General features: G+C 37.7%; 1 protein-coding gene across 1 annotated transcript in view; it reads right to left on the reverse strand.

The window, feature by feature from the left end:
• Positions 1–18455, reverse strand: part of LOC104536674 (hepatocyte growth factor-like) — a 23462-nt gene extending 5007 nt beyond the window's left edge. Inside the window, exons 1-4 of the mRNA XM_010179370.1 lie at positions 18449–18455; positions 7316–7481; positions 2400–2512; positions 1689–1803 (exon numbers count right to left, since the gene is read on the reverse strand). Coding sequence (XP_010177672.1) covers positions 1689–1803; positions 2400–2512; positions 7316–7481; positions 18449–18455 — 401 coding nt within the window. The remainder of the gene's footprint in view (positions 1–1688; positions 1804–2399; positions 2513–7315; positions 7482–18448) is intronic.
• Between the last annotated feature and the right edge of the window lie 1505 nt (positions 18456–19960).

Raw genomic sequence — 19960 nt, forward strand, 5'->3', positions numbered from 1 at the left:
AACTGATCTAAAAATCTAAGCCTTTCATACTAATAAGTTCCAAACACACCACTGCTGTCTGCTTCTTCCCATCTCCCTCATGTCTCTGATGATGAAATTGTATTTTCTGATGTTGAAAAACAAAATTAGCATGCAGCCATCTCATTTATCCAGTGACCTTTTAAAAACTGAACTTATTGCACAAGGCAGGAGAAAAGTCATTCTCATAAAATACATCACAGGAAAGTAGCTGTCCAAATCTATTAGATAAAGCTGTGTATACTGTATATTAAAAGGCAATTTAGAAACAATAGATACTATTCAGATAATTTTATTTATTTAATTACATAGAATCATATGTATATATATTATGTACAATAAATGTTCATCCTTGGTTAGGCTGTAATTATTGAGAATTCTTTCATTTCTAAAAAATGAATATCGTATGCTTCAAGGTGTTGAGACTCCAGAGATTACTGCTGTGGGAGCTGATGGTAAGAGCTGTTTTGGTCCCACACTGAAAATCAAACACACTACCATCTATATTGTAAGCAGCCAAGTCCAGTCAAGTCCAAGCCTGAGGCTTAGCTTTGTAACACATCATAAGAGGAGAGAACTCAAGTATCCTTTGCCTTTTAATGTTGTTCCAAGATATCATCTTGCACAATGGATAGATTTGGTCAGGACAGGACTGAACAGTGCACAGCCCAGTTCTTCACTAGCAGTCTCCAGCTTTGCTCCTCCTAAGTAAAATACTGTTGCTGGGAGTCCAGAGCAAAAGGCTCTGGATAGGGACCTTCTGGGTGAGAGTACACTTTGGTTTTGGATTTTCAGGGTTCATTATCTAAATAGCTAAAGCCAATCGAAAAAGGTTCAAAGAGAAATGGCCAAAGAGTAGACCTTTTGCTAGTTTCCAGCAATGTTCATTGTGGTTGAATCTGTTTTAACTATTACTCTTACTGGCTTAAGTTTTTGGCTTTCTTCTCCTTTTCCTTGGCCAAAATAGTTGAACTAAGTGTACTCTCAAGGTGTAGATATGGCCTCAGTTTCTCACTATATCAGGTCTTAAGCTCAAATTTAAGTCCCATATCTGCTGCATCAGTCTTTAGATACCGCACATGTGACTCAAAGGAAAAGATTTTAATAATCTGTTTGGTCCTTTCCATGTATTTACTGCCTGGTCAAAGTGCCTTAGAAAGTTTAACATATACCGCAAATAATATAGTTAATAGTAACAATGCAAAATATAGTAATAATAATTATACACTGATCAAATAAATGGGCTAATATCCCTAATACCCTTCACTTCCTAATAATGTATGTTTTAAAATTAACCATTTCCTGGGAGTAAATTCAAAAAAAGGGATAAACTTCCAAACCTCAGGCTGAAGCTATGTAGGCGTTTTGTTTCTGCCAGTAGCTAAGAGATCAAAAGGATATAAACAGCTAAAAAAAAACTGACACAGAAGAGGAAACGATCCAGACACACAGGCTGGCATTAGGATAGACCTTTTTGGAGAAAGCCAAGAGGGTAAGGATTTTCTGGGATTTGTAGTACAGTATCTCTTGGGGAAAGGTAAGAATACACCTAAGAGATTTTGTTGCTCAAGGTCGGTTTTCTCAAATTCTTTGTCTGCTAATAAGTCAAATCATGCTTTATGGAAGCTGTCTGAGTACTATTTCCATTGTCTATGCTCCTGAACTCTTACCTGTGCTCATGGGGGATCATTGAATTCCAGGCTTGACACTGTATACCACTTCTGGTAACAGATACCGTTCCTTTGTAGTCTGCTCCTTTTCCAATTATACAATTCCTGATGTAGTCTATTGAAAGAAAAGAGAAGAAAATCAGGGGTTTGTTTAATGTGTTTAATATTAGAGCTCATAATCAGTTTTCACATAAAAATAATATAGTTTAATAATCATTAAATACTTAATTATTCAAAATACTGTTTAATTGTCCATATACATTCTTGTATTTTTTGTCCCCAAAATATTAATCACTAACTTCCCAAATAAAACTACTGAAAATGTTTTGAAATTGCCTGATTGATCAAAAGTTCCTCCTGAGGACTGAAGTCTCCAGTCGTTAATGAGGTAAATATAAGCAATATTAAGTCAATAACACTAACTTATACAACTGAGTTTTAAAGTAGTAAACTGAAGTAGCAATTCAGATTAGTACATATGATGGCAGGCAAATATGTAGCTTGGAAAACTGAGAAAGAGACAGTATGCAGATGAACCTGCATGACAGCAAAACCAGGATATTTGTAAATAAATCTGTGGATTGCAGCTTTGAGAATGCATAAAATCATCCCATGCCCAGAATGCTCCTACAGCCAAAAAGTCACTGAGTGACTTCAGGTTTTTTCCCACTCCATAGCTAGAAAAACAAAATCAGTAAATATATCTGTTACCCTTCTTTTCATACAGATCAAACGCATGGTCTTGCTTCTTTCTCACACCATTTGTCAAGCTGTTGAAGGATAACCAATGGCATCGTTTCGTAACTCTGTCATAAGCAAAGGCCCTGCAAAGAAAATCTGGATGAGAAAAAAATCTCTGTGTGGTTTGTAATAATGACACATGGCCTGCCAAGGAGTATGCAATGACATCAGATTTACTTTTACTGGGAAAGTCAGAGAAACAGCCCAAATTATTATTTAAACCCACAACTGTGCTGACAAGAACAAGGAAAAAAAAAGAAATTAAATTGATGTGGCCATTACACTAAGTATCAGATTGGTTGTTCACACTAATCTAAGAGTTCCTTTGTTATTTAAGATCTTCATTTTAAAAGTGAGATAAATGCGACCGAGAAAGCAGTTGGGTCCCCAGTTGTGCTACTTTCTGGGGAAAAAAAGAAGACTCTAAAACATCTCCTTTGCTCTGCTTACAATATGCTTCTGAAATAGTTAAGTATCTCACACTGATAGTTTGAGGAAAATTCAAGAACAAGAAGTCTGTTTCTTGCCTAGAAGAACTGACTCTTTAAAAATAAAATTATTTTCATTTTTTATGAATAATGTAAACTATGATGGTGTATCTACAGCTTATCCTGTTTACTTTTGTTTTCTATTTTCTTCTGTTATTTTTAACTGCTTTCAAGGGCAGAGTATAATGTGAACTGAATTGAGTGGACTTTTTGGGGACAAGACAGACAAACAGGTATCAGAAGAGTGAAAATACTTTCTTTCAATATTTTGAATGACATGCAGACTTTTTTCTCATAACATCATTTTGAAAGGAAATTCCTTACATGAAGGTAAAATATTTTAAAGGATCTTAACACAGTTGACTGCCGGGGTGGGGGAACAATTCCAATAATAAAACAAACAAACAAACCAACCCACAAAACCACCAAAATCAAACCAATAAAAAACCCCAATACTGAACATTCTTTATTACGTTAATTTTTCAGTAGAATCAAATAACAAATCACTAACATGATACTATTGTTTCCAGTCCACAACTAAGTGCATTTCTGTCAGTCATCCCAGACCTTCTGATATTTTATTCTGACCTGAGAAGGGATGTTAATACTACTTCACAATATCCAAAAGACAGATAGGTTTTTTACACTTCATCTGTACTTTAGCTGTGCCATATTCCTGAGAGCTACGTCCCCCAATTCGAAGCTATTTGATCTACATTTAATTCCCCTCTCACCATAGAAGATTTTCTGTGTGAGATCTTTCTGGCTTCAGTTAAAAATATTACGAGATCCTATCAAACCTCCCCACTCTTCTCTCTTTCAAACATCCTCTTCATTATTGTTTCCATCACCAAACAGATTTTTCATCCAACTGCTCTCTCTACTCTGTTGACTCCAAATGTTTCCAACCTGCTAACCTTCATCCTTCTGCCCTTATTCAGCCTTCTGTTCTCTCCTGGCTAGTTCTCAAATATGAACATATCCAAGTGCCTCTAACTCCATCTTCACAAAAATATCCTTGACCTTTCCTGCCTTTCCAATTACATTCGCCTTTTCCCTCCTCCCTCTTAAAGTGGGAATGCAGAATGCACTATTTACAAACATTTCTTTCAGTTTTTGCCTTTCAGTTTCCTTTTGGTTTCTTTCCAGCTTGGCTTCAGCCACTTCTGCACATAAAAGTTTCTAACAATCTCTTCTTGGACCCAAATCTGGAGGGTTTTTACACTTCCAAAGTCAACATATTTAAGCAAATTCTTGGACTTTCTTCTACTGATACTGCCGATCACAACAATTTTTGTTATTGCTGTTTGTATTGAGATAGTCAGTAGGTTTTCCGATCAGATACTGGAATCCCTTTCTGTGTAAATACAAAACCACTTCAGAAATAAAGCAGATAACAGAGCATAAGACAGGTACAGCTTTGTAGGTAAGGAAGTGACATGTCTGCAAAAGTCATCTGTATAGCCAATAACATAGCAACCATATTATCTTTTTCTCATGCATATGAAATGCCGTGGGAAGAGCTGCAAGGACGACTGAAGGAAAACAGTGGGACTAACGGACTGCAAATGGTGGTGAAACAAAGGTATAAGAACAGCTTAGCAGCAGGTTAATAAAGCTGATAGGGTTGGTAGAAAGTGATGCACAAAGAATTATGAAGACAAAAAGACAAGGTAACTGAATCTAAGGGTTATTTCGATGTGGGATTTTAAGAATAGTGTTACGAATAAGAAACAAGTCTAGACAAGGATCTTTTAACTCAGAAGTGATCAAGATCTGTGCAAGCACGATAGCAAGGGAAAAAAGGAAAGGTTCATTCTGAGAAGTGACATATTAGCTCCAACAAAAACGTGTCAGAGATAAAAAGAGCAAGGATTAATGATTATCAAATATAATACCCAAAATTTACTTGCATGTGATATAGAAATAAATAAATCAAAAATTGTCTTAATATTTACCCCACCTCCCAGAAATAAGGAGTGGCTCATCCTTTATAAATCTGTAGTGCCTGGAATCTGCTACTTTACTTTAACACTTTCTGGCAGAAAAGAAACTCACCCCTCTTCCTGCTTGTGAGCCTCACAGGGCACAGGCCCAGGTGTTGCTGCTCCCAGTACTATTGTCACAATTATGTAACAGCGTATTTCTATATTATTGGATCATAATACTTAAACAAATTGAGTTTGCATCCAGAAAATAAAACAGCAGTGCTGTGACCAAGTGATGGAAAACTACTGCATGGACATGGAGTATCAGAATCAAGCCATGAAAATGTCAATAAACAAAGGAAAATCCAAGTGTTATGCTTCAAGTATTTAAAATGCCATTCTGTGTTACTTCTCTTCTTATTTTAGAATGCTCCCACAGCAACCGGTAAACTAATTGGTTTTAATTTAAGTTGGCAACAAATTTCACCTTGTAGTACCCATAGGCTGGTATGAAGTCAAAGACTGAGAATCCTAGGAATAAAAGGGAAACATTAGTAATCACTGGTTCCTTTAAAAGGGAACACATGTCAAATATGTGTTTACAGTAGCATCAAAGAACTATGCACACAACAACAGCACTAATCTAGGACTACATGGGAAACCACAAGAATGTTCCCCGATACAGAAAATCCCTCTTGCTCTGCTGCATAGTGGTAGCACAGGCAAGACCTAACCATCTACACCTCTGCTGCTAGCCTTCCTCACTAAAAATGTGGGGGGGGAAACTGAAAATTCAGACACGAGTAGTCAGATTTGTAATTCTTTTTCATCTTTGGTGCAAAATAATTACATGACTGATTGCAGTTCTGTTATCTGTGAGTAGGACTCTCCCAAGCCGTGTTCTTAAACTCCCTCATGGCTCCTCTCTGTTGCTTTATTGACTAATTACAGCAGGGAGAATTTGCCCCTTAATGAATCCATAAGACACTGTCCCAGTAGAAAAAAAAACCTTCACAAATGAGAAAGTTTTAAAAAATTTAGAGAGATTCTAGATTAGTATTCATGTAAAATAGAATCAAAAAATGTATTAATCTACTTTTTATTTTCAGAACACAAAACGTAACAGCCAGAGCAGCTACAACTAGCTTGAGACAATTTTCCTAATCAGATGTTGGAATACGGAGATGCTGTTTGCTTAGAATCATTCAGACTTTCTTATATTGTGAAACCTAATTTTATAATACTCCTTGTTGCTGACCACCAGAACTCAAGAATGTCTTGCTGTATTGAATACAACCTGATCCATTTGGCAATGATATCAGTGGAAGCTCTGCCAATAGGAAAAGGAGTGGCTTGTACCATGTGAAAAATATTAGTGCCTGGAAAATATTTACTAACATAAATAAATAAACTCTGTTCATTGTTTACATATGTAAATAGTCAAAGTACGAGACAGTACAAACTAGATCTTGGAATACTAGAATTAAAGGCTTGAAAAAGGATTACATTACAGACAAGGACCATTTCTGGCAAAAACCAGCTTTTGATATCACCTTGGTCTAGTTTCCATTTGTAGCAACTGTCAAAACTTTTTTGTTTCAAGATCAGGCTCATACTTAGCTCAATACTCACCAGTACAGAAGTCATCCATTCTCTCCAAGATTCTCCTGCACTCATGTCCTTTCATTTATTGCTAATAGTCTAGACTAAGAGAGGCCAGGGGGATAATTTAAGTCTAATACACAGGAAAAATAATAGTGATTTGTTCCAAAAAATAGTAGAGGATATGCACAAGGCAGACAAGTGATCAGCAACATGATGTGTTTCTAAGAGACAGCAGATACTGAAGAATAGCTATCGTATACTTGCAATGATTGTGCAGCGCAGAAGGTCTGATTCCATTGTATCAAATTCGTAGTACTTGCCAGTGAACTTCAGCAGTGCATGTATCTGTGCTCCATGTGTGAGGTTCCCATTGATTTCAGCAGGGTTAATGTGCAAAGAATGAATAGAGAATATGGTCTGAAGTGCTGCTGAGATACTGCAGCTGTGATGTGTGACAATAACCATTTTATAAGAGACATAAAAATCTCAGAAATGTTCACCGAACAGTACAGTGCAGCACAAGTCAACCACATCTTAACATGACTTCATTTTTTCAGCTATATTAAGGAAAAGATTACAGACTGGACAAGCTAAGACAGAACAGCTCAGACAAAGCTTCAGAAAAGACTGACACTCTCTGGTCAGGTTGAACAAGATCAGATCATGGAAATCAAAAAGCACAGCCTTTAGGTTGTGCTCAGTACAAGCTACCACTGATGACAATTACAGAGGCATTTTTGGTCATAGGTTGTTATATAGGTTCCATCAGGGAAAACAAACAAACAAACAACAAAAAATACCACCCACAACAACAAAAAAAACCCAACAAAAAGCCCAATAAAAATAATAGAGATATTTAACTTACTTGCAAGTGAATGAAAGGCCTTTGTTCCTGCTGCATCTCTTGGCACACTGCTCAGTGGTATTTAACAGCTTGGTTTTTACTTCCAGAGTTTTGTTTACTTTAATGAGCATCAACTCTCCTGTTTTTTTGAAGTCATGAAGAGGATTTCTCCTTTTTCCTTTACCCTCTAAGAAAGATGCAAAGAAGAAAAAAAAACACTGTAAAGAACAGTGCTGAGATTAAAGATGGCATTAGATATTAATAATTTTGATTAGGAATTGTAGGAACGACAGTACCTAAAGCATAGAGAAATTCATAAAAATAAGATATAAGCAGATACTGAAGAAGAATTGATTCTTTTAGATGGTGATCTCCATTCTTAAAAACAGGAATGGTAAGAATTATAGCAAAACTAATTTCAAACAAAGACTTGCATAATGATAGAAAAGGGTGACGAAAGTTTTTCACCCTTTGTAAATTTTTTCAGAACTTCCAAAATATGTCTGATAATAATCGGAGACCTTAAATATTCCATGAAAAGCTCAAGTGAAAAAGATGAACAAAGGTCTTTTTTGGATAGACACAGTGGAGTTACAATCAGAAGGAAAACATATATATACTATAGAGAATCACTATCTGAATTTAATAAACTGTTCTTAAAATAATAACCTTTTTATCATAAATTGTGAAAAGAACTGGAGCCTGGAAGTGACATAAAATATCCATTTGTCCTTTCTCTTCTCCAGTGAAGGTTCAATGAGAGTGTTGTATCCAGTTTAAGTGTGACAGAATTAAAGTTTTTAGTCTACAGAAAAGATGATGAGGGGAGGCAGAAGCCATTGCATAGAAATAGTCATGATTGACTAGAGATGTTTGGCTAAAGTGCCAGAGAAAGTCTTTAAAATTTGCAAGAAAGCCCCACAATTTTCCCAATATGTATGTATATTTTTATTTTGTGTTCCATAGAAACCAGTCTGCCAGTGTAGGTTGCTCCATCATCAGTGAAGGCAGATGAGTTCCTCTGGAGAGTGATTCTCCCTGTTCTGACAGATGAGTAACATAGGGAGGACAAATTGCCCTTTGGATCAATTTCTTCTATTTTACTCCATGATCCCAGATTATCTTTTTGGTTTAGATGGCTAATCCAGGAAAGGTTAGGTGAATGAGTCCCTCCTTAATTTACAAAGTAGGTAACAGTATTTTTCATAACTGCTTTCCATGTAACTGTTTTCACAGCTGTCCTTTCTTTTTTTCTCTACAGAATAATAGAAAATGAATGCTCAGGATCAGTTGCCAGAGTCTTTCAAATATATGAAACCACAGCCTAGTGCTCGGTTATCCTGAATAAATAACTCCTCATGCAAGTGCAGGGTGCAGTTATGTCAGTTAACTTTTGCTTGGTACACTCTGGGCTCAGAATAACTGTAAATTACAATTGCTGAGACTTTGAAGGCGTTACTGACAATGCCACATATTGTAATGCCAAAGAAGGCTTAAGGGTGTTCCTTTTGCAGAACTTCTATCCTTATCATTAGGTGAGCTCACATTTTCACTGGATTCAGCTAAATCACACTTCTCAGTGGTGAGTTATCCCTAAGACACCTAAAAAAACCACCAAACACATTTCAATTATATTTCATCAAGCTTCAGCCTTTAAAAAAAACAAAAAGAAAATCAAAGCAGTAGAATATCTCTGCTGCCATGTCACTACAAAATAATCTTCACCCCATCCTACTCTTCTACTTTCTGAACTGCTGAAGGTGCACTATGACCCCCTGCACCCTATGGTGTAACTATATTCCCCTAATAGTTCACAATTTTAATTCCAACTACAAAAATTTTCAGAATAAATATTTTTTTTAACCACAAAATCCATATTATTACTATATGAAGAAGTTTTTGATGAAAAGATGAAATGTTAATAGCTTTGGGGCTCTGTTAAGGACTCATATAATCTCTCTTAAGCATATTCAGCCTTGTATTTGTGCAGTGCACATGCACCCAAAATGAACATCTCCCTGTGTTTAGGAAAATGCTGTGAGGACACACTTGCCTTAAGTATCAGCACCCAGTTACTGGTAGTTGTGACTATGCTGAAGCTACTTTATTTTTTGCTCTACCTGTGACAGAGCCAAAGTGCTACAAAAAGGATTGCATCTGCTCTTTAAGACAAACACAGAAAAACAAGTCTCCTATAAAGCTTTTGTGGTAAATTTCTCAATCTACTATCTAAGAAGACACATGTTTTAGTTCTATGTTGTCTCTTTTATGTAAATGGAGGTAAGGATCTGCACAGAAATATCAAAGTATTTTCCTTCAGTTCCTGATGCTAACATTTCTCATCTACTGATAAGTGTCATTATCTTAATTCCCAATGATAACAGCTTTTTAAACTCACCAGCTAGCATGCAAGAATATGATTTAAAAAAAAAAATATCAAGAAATTCTGTTCTGCCTGCAAAACATGGCTCACAGTTCTGTTTTTTTCTTACTTCTTTTCCTAGCAGTTGTCCAAAGAGGATTATGGGTTTGATCTTGCATTTAGCAATTCATAACAGTCTGATTTACTTTAGCTTTCAAACAACAACAATCTACAACTTGCCTATAATCCAAAAGGCAAAGGGCCAAATGCATCTGTGGTGTGGCTGTTAGAACCATCAGAATAAAGCAAAGCATTACTTTTACAACTCTAATGACAAAATAGCTAAAAATAATTGAGCCTTTTCACTTCACTTAGGTGATTTTGTTATTAAAATCTTAAATAACAGTGCCCTAGAAACGTTCTACATTAAAGGTTATTACGCCATATGCTATAGCTAATGTTCCTAATTTGCAATTGTCATTCATTTCAGTTTCCTAAACTTTGATTAATCAGGACTTTTCATTGTTCTGTGGGCCATGTCCTCTGATGTTTCTTGTAGCTGAGAATCATATAACTAAAGGAAGTCTGACATTCCACTTACATTTGAAAATAATAGTGGCTGATTCAAACAGAAAAGAATCCAGTCAAATATGAATCAACATTTTTTTCTTCAACAGAAACAACCACTAACTAAAAATATTTCTTCGGTTGACTTAGAAAATCCCTCAAAAAGGTGAAAGTGTCTTTCTGTTTCTTAACATGACAGCAACCTTGTTTGAACAGAAAAAAAGAGCTGAACCAGTGCCCAAGGAAATGGGAACTACATTTGCTCTAGCAGGATGCATCATTGGGCAAATACTCCATAATCTCTTTTGGGATTTCTACAATCTCCCTGCTGGAGTTTTATTTTTATCAGATGCTTTACATATTTAATTAAAACAGGTTCTTCACAGTGAAAGACATTTGCCTGGGAGCTACAAGGACCCAAATTTGCTTTCCCTTACTACCTTTTTCTTATGAAGTTTCTGTATAGTCCTCTTAGATATGAAACATTAACTGAGACTGCTCAAACTATAGAGCATCTGAGGGAAAAGATTTCCAACAATACCATTTCTTTGAGTAGTTCCAGTCAATGTCAAATCAATAATCAGAGGTAAAGAAAATTATCATTTCCATCTTCTAGTGAGAAAAGGAGGTTGTAGTGCCTATATCCTAGAACCTACTTAACTGCAATTTTAATTGTATTTATACAAAATAGAACAGGTATAACAACAAGTACTGAGAGCAATAGATGTCATAATATTCAGTATCATAGAAATTAAGACACTTTCTTGTTAAAAAGAGAAACAGGCTTGAATTAGCAAAGGCATTTGTATTTAGATCTCTCCCACTACCCAGGTATTTTCTAACCATTGGGCTAATGAGAAAATGGTATAACATAACTTCCTTTTTCTCTTCTGACTCTGTGTCCCACACCAAAAAAGGGTTTTGGGTTCCCACACCACCACATCACTCAGTCCTAAAAGTACCTGATTATGTTCTGTATCTCAATTTAAAATTCACACCTTGCAGAAAAAAGTATTGAGCTATATGAGAGTCAAGAAATTCAGTAAAAATACAATTTCAGGCCACTTAGAGTTCCAATACCTAAGCAAGTCAAGTTTCAGACTCTAAGGTCTTCGTCTGACCACAAAAAGGATTTGGTTTTGCATTTGTAGAGCAAAAAACTAATACAGCCAATACGATATTGTTTTTGTAGTAACCAAAACAGCGTACAGGAGATCAACAAGCCTAAATATCACCTTTGCCCATTGTAATGAGATCAAAACACTACTTGTATTGTCCACAGCAAAATTTTACAATGAAATTAGCTGACTTTATCTAACTCATTGGTAATCCCTCTCTCCTTCCTCTGCAAGTTCAGCTTTTTCTAATATAGATGGCTTAGGCCTTACAGAGTACAACTGGAGCATACCGGCTGTCTCCCCTAGAAAAACTTTCACTTTAATGGACTTTTCATGGACTCTACAGAGCTTTTATTAAAAAGGAGTTATGACGCCTTTGGCACATCAGCTTCCAAAGTTTCCAAGTTTCACTCTAGTCTATGCAATAGTTAGTGCTTTCTTTAAAAAAAACAAATTACAGAGTTTTGTGATAATGTGAGAACCCTCATTCCTTTCATTTCTTTCCAGTTTTCCTTCCCATTTTATAATACAGAGCAAACACATCAAAACTCAACACTAGATTTTCCAAATGAGAAGATAAATACATTTAAATTAAAGGTTTACATTTAAATCAAGATTCTTAATGACATCTTGATGGTTTGGTACAGAGTTTTATTTCCTTATTCTGTTTGTTTACACTTGCAGAACCTCAGTATTTTAAAAAGTAGTTACTTGCTTTGTTGTGCTTAAACTTTCAACTGTCTGGGGTAATGAAAAAAATTTATTTCTATTATCATAGTTACTGACGTATGTAAGCTGGATACACCTCTTCATACCGTGGATGGAAAAAAGACCTTTTACAATTTTCAGTTTTGAAAAAAATATAGACAGTCAAATAACAACACAGCTATTCACTGGGTTAGTTAGGTGTCAAAGATAAACTAAATATTTGGAGAAAAAATACCAACCAACCAAGATAATGAAGATACCTGCATTTCTTAGGCTGGAAGATACTGTCAAAGAACTGCAGAAATCAACTGCAGTCCTTCCAAATGATGCAATGGAATGCAAAATAAGAGGTCACTGGTTAGAAAAAAATTAAAAGAGGGAAACTGTCCACACACTGTGTAGCAAGCTCAGCGAAACTGAAGATTCAAAATATAAGCCAGTAAAAAAAAATGGTCATATAAAGTGATACAATTATTTCAGAAACAGAGAAGAGACATAGTCCCTTTCTTTAGCATCAATTGGCATTTTGGATCTCTCTTTAAAGTTTTGCATCATGTTTTTAATGAAATGAAGGCACTTGACCTTGAGCAGTTAACAGATGGACTAATTAGAGATTGAATTATTTGTGTTACAACTGATAACCAGGTCAGAATGTCAAAATGAGATTAGCTATTAACTAATTTTACAAACAAACATCACTGCAAGAAAAAGTAAACTGGATTTCCTTAATGAAGCACAAATAAAATAAAAAAAAATAAAAGTTGAATTTCATGTGACTACTACCCTCATATGAAAGACTGTCAAGGAAAAAAAAAAAAAAGGAAAATATGCAAAACCCCTAACCCTAAACACATCTGAAATAAATGTAGGAAAGCACAGTTCAACATAATGAATGTAGCAGACATTTTATCAGGGAACACCATACACAATAAAAATTGCATGTTAACACCTAAGCAGACATATTCATAAGTATATACCTGAATGGGAAAAAAACAAAACAAAACAAAAACAAACAAATGTTAGATCACAATGAAGTATACAAAGCAAAAATCTGCAAAAGTATTGAGTATCACAGTGTTAGAAAACATTTATCATAAGAGATATGAAAGCTGAATACTTATCTCAGAATAAATAGTGACAATTTTATATGAAAATTAAAAGTAAAGTATGCTTAATTATGTGCATAAAATTACATTTGGCAAAGCCTGTCTAAGAAGAAAAATCAATTAATAGGGTTTAAAATAAAGCAAGAGTTTTCAGCATACTTGTGTTGAAAAACAGTATGTAAAAGCAATGAGGTGTTGAACTCACCCATAAAACACGGTTCAAGGGATACTTTTAATTAAATTCAATTATGTATTTTCAAGACAATGCTTTACAAAGGATATAAAACATCAAGGGTAAATTGCATATCGGTGCAGGCCCCAGTATGACAATGTAAATATACTGGCTTCATTAAGAAAAAAAAAAACAAAAAAAATAAAAATAAAAAAATAATAATAAAAAAACCACCCAAAAAAACAAGCCAAAAAACCCCAACTTGACCAGATAGTGAAAGTAGATGTTACTAAATGGTTTCAGACACCACACACTTAAGTTAACAGTACTGTCACAGTAGTTAAAGGTGAATGCTGATGATGAAATAACTAATAAGGTCATCAAAGTACTGCTATCTAAGAGAATAGCTAAGGTGCACTTCTTAAACAAATACATTCAATGCAATTTTCTCTTCTCAAGCAAGTCCTAACAGAGACTTTGATAGAAAGAATTAATGCTCAGCACTTTTAACTTACTTCTAACTTACTTTCATTTACTTTGACTTCTCCTTATGCCTGTTTCAGTATCAGAAATGTCCATATTCCTGGCTAGAATGCAAAAAAGTGAACACCTTTTCCAAATGACTTCTCATTTGGGGAAAAAAAAAAAAGAGGAAGAAAGAAAGACCAACATAACGAGAAACTGAAACAATTCTGAAATGTGCCCAAGAAAAGAACTTTGTAGATCAAATAGACTTAGATGCCAGATTAAGTTTAATGCAGTTATTTATGTAAGACAATAATTTGGCGTGAAAGAAGTTTACCAAGCATACCCATAAAAACTGCAGTCAGCTGTATAGATGGAAGTTCACCAAAATAAAACCAGCTGTCCAAGGAGGCATCTCTAACTTGTCACAATTAAACAGTTTCTTAGAAAGGTATCTGGAGGATGATGTGATTATTTTAACTTCTGAAATTTATTTTCTTGGCAGAAGAGCCATCATGGAAAAAATCGACAATTTTTAGAAAGTAGTTTGAAATATAGATATGTAATATAGAGATAATTTTTTCCTTATTTTTACATTGGCTTTCAGTCTAGTTGTTGAGCAGATTCAGGAAATGCAAAAAGATATTTCTTCTTGGCTTTACATTGCATATTACCACTCACGCACACCCATGCACACATACCCCTTATTAGCAGCTGTAAAGATTGCCATGTTACTCGGAGCCAAAGTTTTTCATGTTTATGCTAAGTCCTGCCTTTGTAACCCTTTCCTATAGTCAGTGTGAAAGCTCAAGAAGCTAACAATAATGCTAACAACTGATAGTATATTCTAAAATTGGATGGTAGACGCAAAAGGACAGATCTTTTTCTTCCAAGAAAAGGTTATCTGCTCAGCAGGATGCTGGGACCCATTGGCAGAAACAAATGTTCTGCCGTTTGTACTCTGACTTGCTGTATCTAACCTCAGGCTAAATTACTGAGAGGATTTTCCCTTGTAAGATTTGTCTTCTTATGCATTTTGCACAAGATTTAAGTCTCCACCATTTCACATTGCATTCCACAACCTTTACAAGCATTTGGTGTCTCCTTTGATGCACGCAGAAAGTTGTGTTCCTCTTTTGCAAAGCAGACTCTAGCCACTGCTGAGGATGTCTGGGCATTAAGTAGGGGCTAAAGAGAAAGCCATAGGTAGGCAGAATAGGGATTTGGCCAAAACAAAGTGTGGCAGACTGCTGAGGGCAGCAACACAGCCCCTGTGAGGAGCCATGAGAGCCTTGCTACATGTTGTATACATAGAAGCTGTGCTTCTGGCCAAGGCTGGGAGTCATAGGAAGAACTGGAGCTGAGGGGAGACAAGAGGGAGCAGCCAGTCCCCTGCTGGGCCAGCAGCACCGAGAGCTGCCAGGCATGGCCAGGCCCATCAGACAGTACATGGGTGGAGGCCCACAAGCCATTGAAAACTCCTGCAGCTAAATTTTGCCAGCACATCTGACTAATCTGGAGCATGTTCCCAGCTCAGCTTCACTGTAGTGCTGCTGTACGTGTAGGTACTAACCACGTTTGGGAACAGCTCTACTATCCTTTAAGGGCACTGTCAAAAAAAGCTGCAGAAAGAAGATGGGGTAACAATGAGGGTATCCTCAGCCCTTCCCAGTTCTTTGTAGTTGCTCACTGTACCTTCTTCACTGCAAGGTACAAACATTGCTCAAATCATGCCAATTGTCCTACTATCCATGCTTCCCAAGCAAGCGTGGAGACCAATCCTTTCTCATGTCCATGATCAATCTTTTCTCAGCTCTGTGCTGCCTTCTAGCCTCTGCCCTCCAACCACCCACCTCAACACTGATGGGAAGAAAGTGAAGTTCCAACACTCATACAGTACAACTGCAAAATGTTTGGGGCAACCCTTTCCTCTCCACATAGAGCTTTTACCCATCAAGAGGCCCAGTTATCCTGCTTTCAAATCTCCTTGGAAAAGTTTGAAATGCTTAAGTGGCAAAGCAACGTTCAGCATAAAGATCCAAAGGGGAGATATTACGCTCTCCGAGGGAGACTGAACATTTCCCTTCCAACCCTGGCCTCAGTTGAAGTATTACAATAATGACAGATGAGCTCCTCCAATAAGAGGCTTTCCTTTCCTTGACTTCAGTGCACAATTTTCCGGAGTTTTATGCAACATTTTAATCTCGTGTCTCTCAACTCTACATTCTCCTGATATGTTGCTTATGAAAATGGCATTAATAGAAACAGAAAATCTGTTAAGCAGAGTAAGTGCTGTATTACATGCGAGAGCAAAACAAGCAGCCCCTGGCACTGAGTACCAAAAGGATTCCATTAAACAGAAGGAATACAGTCTTCCAATTGGCAGAGTATCATTTCGCTTTGTTGACAGTATATAGTATAATGATTATCTACAGCTGGTTTGGGGAAGTATAAATCACATTAAATTTTTAAAATATACTTAGCTATGCAGACCACAGGAACACACGACATTCATGCATCGATTATGGCTATGGGATTTTATTTTATTTTTTTCTAAGCAACAGTTATTTATAGGAACTAAGTGCAACTCCCACATCTTCATTAGCAACTGCTTCAGATCATCCAAACTACAGAAAGGGCTGAGAAATTTGAATAAACACAGTTGGCTGACAGTCTTTTCACAGAACAATATAACTTTAAATAAATCTTAAGCACTCTTTTGCAATATACCAGTCTACTTTTTGCTTTGATTAAAAAGTAATTTTTAGTTTCACTACATCAATGTTATTAAGGAGATACTGTCTAAGAATACTGAATAATAAGAATATCTTAATGAGGAAGAAAACTCCCAGATAAACTTATTAGCTACAGATTAATTTCTTTGTGCAAGTGACAGAGACTTGCAGAATACTGATAATGACTAGGCAAGTAGCCTATAGGAACCTTGCACATTTATCTTTCACCAATCACCATCTTATCTTTTATATATTAAAAAGAAACTCAGAAAATGATAGTGTGGAAAGCTTGCTGACATGAAAATTTCTCAGTGTTTTCTTCACCCTCCTTTTTCTTTACCCATTAATATAACTCAACACGTATTAGTAAGCAAACTCAGCAATACAGGACTTTGTCTTCACACAGAACTTAGGGCATGGGATTCCAAACCTAAAAGATCCATTCACAGAAGAAATAACACTCATCATGAGGTACATTTAAAATCAGCTTTGACAGAAAAGTAATAGAAAATGTATGGACACTCAATAAAAAAATACTTTCCCTCCCCCTATTTTTAAACACTATTTTCATCAGTTAGCTTGTTTTTCATATATAAAATTAATAAATATGTAAGCAAATATTAATCTCTCTTAGAAACATCCCAGTAAAAAGAATTCAACATCCTATATAAAGATACCACATATGTTTAAAAAGCAATATACTTTCAGAAAGGACTGGAACAAATTCCCCTTGCCTACAATGTAAAAATCCAGATACTACTATTGAAGATCATATATTTTTTAAAAGCAAGGTGAGCATAATGGCAGTGTGTGGTAAGAGTCCTCTTTCTTGCCCATAAGGCAAACAATAGGTTTGATTAATATTAAGGCAGGTGGGGAAAGAAAGTTAAGAAAGGGAGGACTGCCAAGAAACTGTCACTATGAAAGTTGGCCAGAAAACAACTTCTACTCTGTGAAAAATTCCAAAGTTTTTGAAATCTCATTTTCCTCTATATCAAGATGAACCATCCACTCCTAAAACTGGAGAGCCAGCTAATTTTCACCCTACTCCTACTGGCAGTACTGAGGCTGTCTCTCAGTCTCTCCGGTTGGAATATTAGATAGATTAAATATTCATTGAACTTGGTAAACTACAGACCAGCGCCAAGAGCCTACAGCAAGAACAAGGACTTTCATTCAAGAAAAGCATCCTGACTATCAAAAGAGCAAGCATGACCTAGCTTCTTATAACTTGACTATAGATAAGTTTCTGTATCTTTGGCCCATGGAATGAAGATGGGGATGGGGTGTTTATTCAGCTATTTTTTTAAAACTAGCTCATCAGTTGATATGTTTCTGTCACAAGTGAGGGTTTCTCAACAACAGGTACCACAAGCTCTTGTGAATGTCTCCCAATGCAAATTTCTCTTTCATTTGATTTGGGGAAACCAAGCCAAAGAAAGTTTCTGTTTAAAAGGTATTATCTTTGTGAAAAGTTTTGATGGGTCAGCATTTTCCAATAATAAAAAAACAAAACAGAACTAAACACATTTCCTCTGAAAATTCCTAACAAACTCTAGTCATCACTTTTAATAGAGGTCACGTGTCCATAAAATAGAAATTGCAATGTACATGGAAAAGGAGTCCAGAAAAGTGTAGTAGCATAGTGTTTGTGTCTCTGTGTCATCTGCTAAGAATGGCCACATAAACATGATCATCACTGAACAGACTGAGCACAGAAGCTCTGGCGAGATGTTCAGCATCCTACAGAACCATACTCTTACTGTAGGGGGAAAATGACAGGTTTTACTGCACGTGATGCTGCCAGTCTTTTTTTTACTTGCCCACTCAGATCACAAAATATTCCACTTTGAAATCCTGTTTCAAAATACTGATTTTTTTAACTAGAAAATGCAGTTATGACTTTGAAGTTGTTACTTGCCATACATGTCGCCTGATGCCCTCAGACCTTGCTCCAGGACCCAGATGCTGCATGTGCTTGTCTTCGTTCTGCCCACTCCTGGCAGATCTTACCCCAAATTGTGCCTGTCTTTTGTTTCTCTCTGCGCAAAGGTCTGACCCTAACAATGCTGGCGGAAGGAAGGAAAGGTTTGTAGAAACCTTTGCAAACTTTTTTTTTTCCTTAAACATCTCCCCAGAGGGCCAATAGAAACAGAGTCAGCTCTTCAGATATCCAGTCCAACGGGGACACTTCAGGAAAGAAATTCAGCTAAAGAGCTTCCAGCACTTGATTACTTATTGTTTGTTCCTTCCCCCTCTCCGCCTCCCGGATTTCATCGGGTACATCTAATGAAATTACAAGTATTTCAGTCTGGAAATAGCATGTTCATGCTGCTGAACTTCAGCAAGGATACTGCCTTTTAGCAACGCACTATCCTGTGTTTGGGGTATTCCTTGTCAACTTCTGTTATTTAACGTGTATTCTACCGCTTGGAAATTAAGTTTCCTCATGCCCTGATAACGGCCGGGAGCACCTACAGGCAGAGATGATATTTCTTTCTCCCGCTCTCGGTGTCTCCAGGGCTCCCCGTCCTGAGAGACCCCCGAGCGACCCTTTACCTCGGGGGGGAGGTGGGGGGTATCGGGAAGCAGCGACCTCTCCGCAAACCACCCAAACGTGCCGTGCCTCCCCGCAAAGCGCCGGCCGCGGACACTGCAGACACTGTCTCGACCCGCTGCGCTGCCCCCCTCACTCTCCGCGCCTCTCCGCGCCCCTCCGGAGCCCTCCTCGGGCTCGGGACGCGCTGAGCGGACACCGACACCTGGCGCACCGAAGCGGTGCAATGCCTGCCTCGCCGAGCAGGTGGGAGCTGACGGGCGCTGGAGGTGGCGGGGTCTCCTCGCCTGCCCCACCTGCGGGGGGATGCGCCCGGTGCACCGCCCCAAGCACCCACCCTCGCCACGGCGGAGAGAGGGAAAATGATGCAGCTGTGAGGTGGAGGGGGGTCGCTAGTGAAGTGATAGAAGAACTAACCTGTCACAGGGATGGTGACGGGAAGCAACAGCAGCTGATGGAGCAGCAAGGCTGGCAGGAGTTGGGTGGCCCACATGGTGCTGGCGGCCCCCCCGGCGGCTGGCGAGGAGGAGAAGAGGAGATGGCTCCTCTGAAGGACCCTGTGCACAGCCGGTCACTAGAGGAGGCAGAGTGAGCCGAGCTGCTTTTTATTGCGATGATCTAAGTTTGTTGTGTGATTAACTGGAAAGATCTGGGTCCCAACTCCCTCTTACGGTAAGAAACTGTTTAACAACATCCCCTCTCTGCCTCCTCTCCTCCTCCCCTCCCCAGGAGCTGCCTCCCCTCCGCCCCGCAGCCAGCCCAGGGAGAGGGCTCCCACCGCCCTCCATCCTTCCCTCCCTCCTTCTATCCTGCTTCTCTCCCTCCCTCCCTTCAGGGCTCAGGAGCAGCAGCCAGGCCGGGCCGGGCCCCCTGCTC

Source organism: Mesitornis unicolor, unplaced genomic scaffold (assembly GCF_000695765.1).
Source record: "Mesitornis unicolor isolate BGI_N332 unplaced genomic scaffold, ASM69576v1 scaffold602, whole genome shotgun sequence".
NCBI classification, from domain to species: Eukaryota; Metazoa; Chordata; class Aves; order Mesitornithiformes; family Mesitornithidae; genus Mesitornis; species Mesitornis unicolor.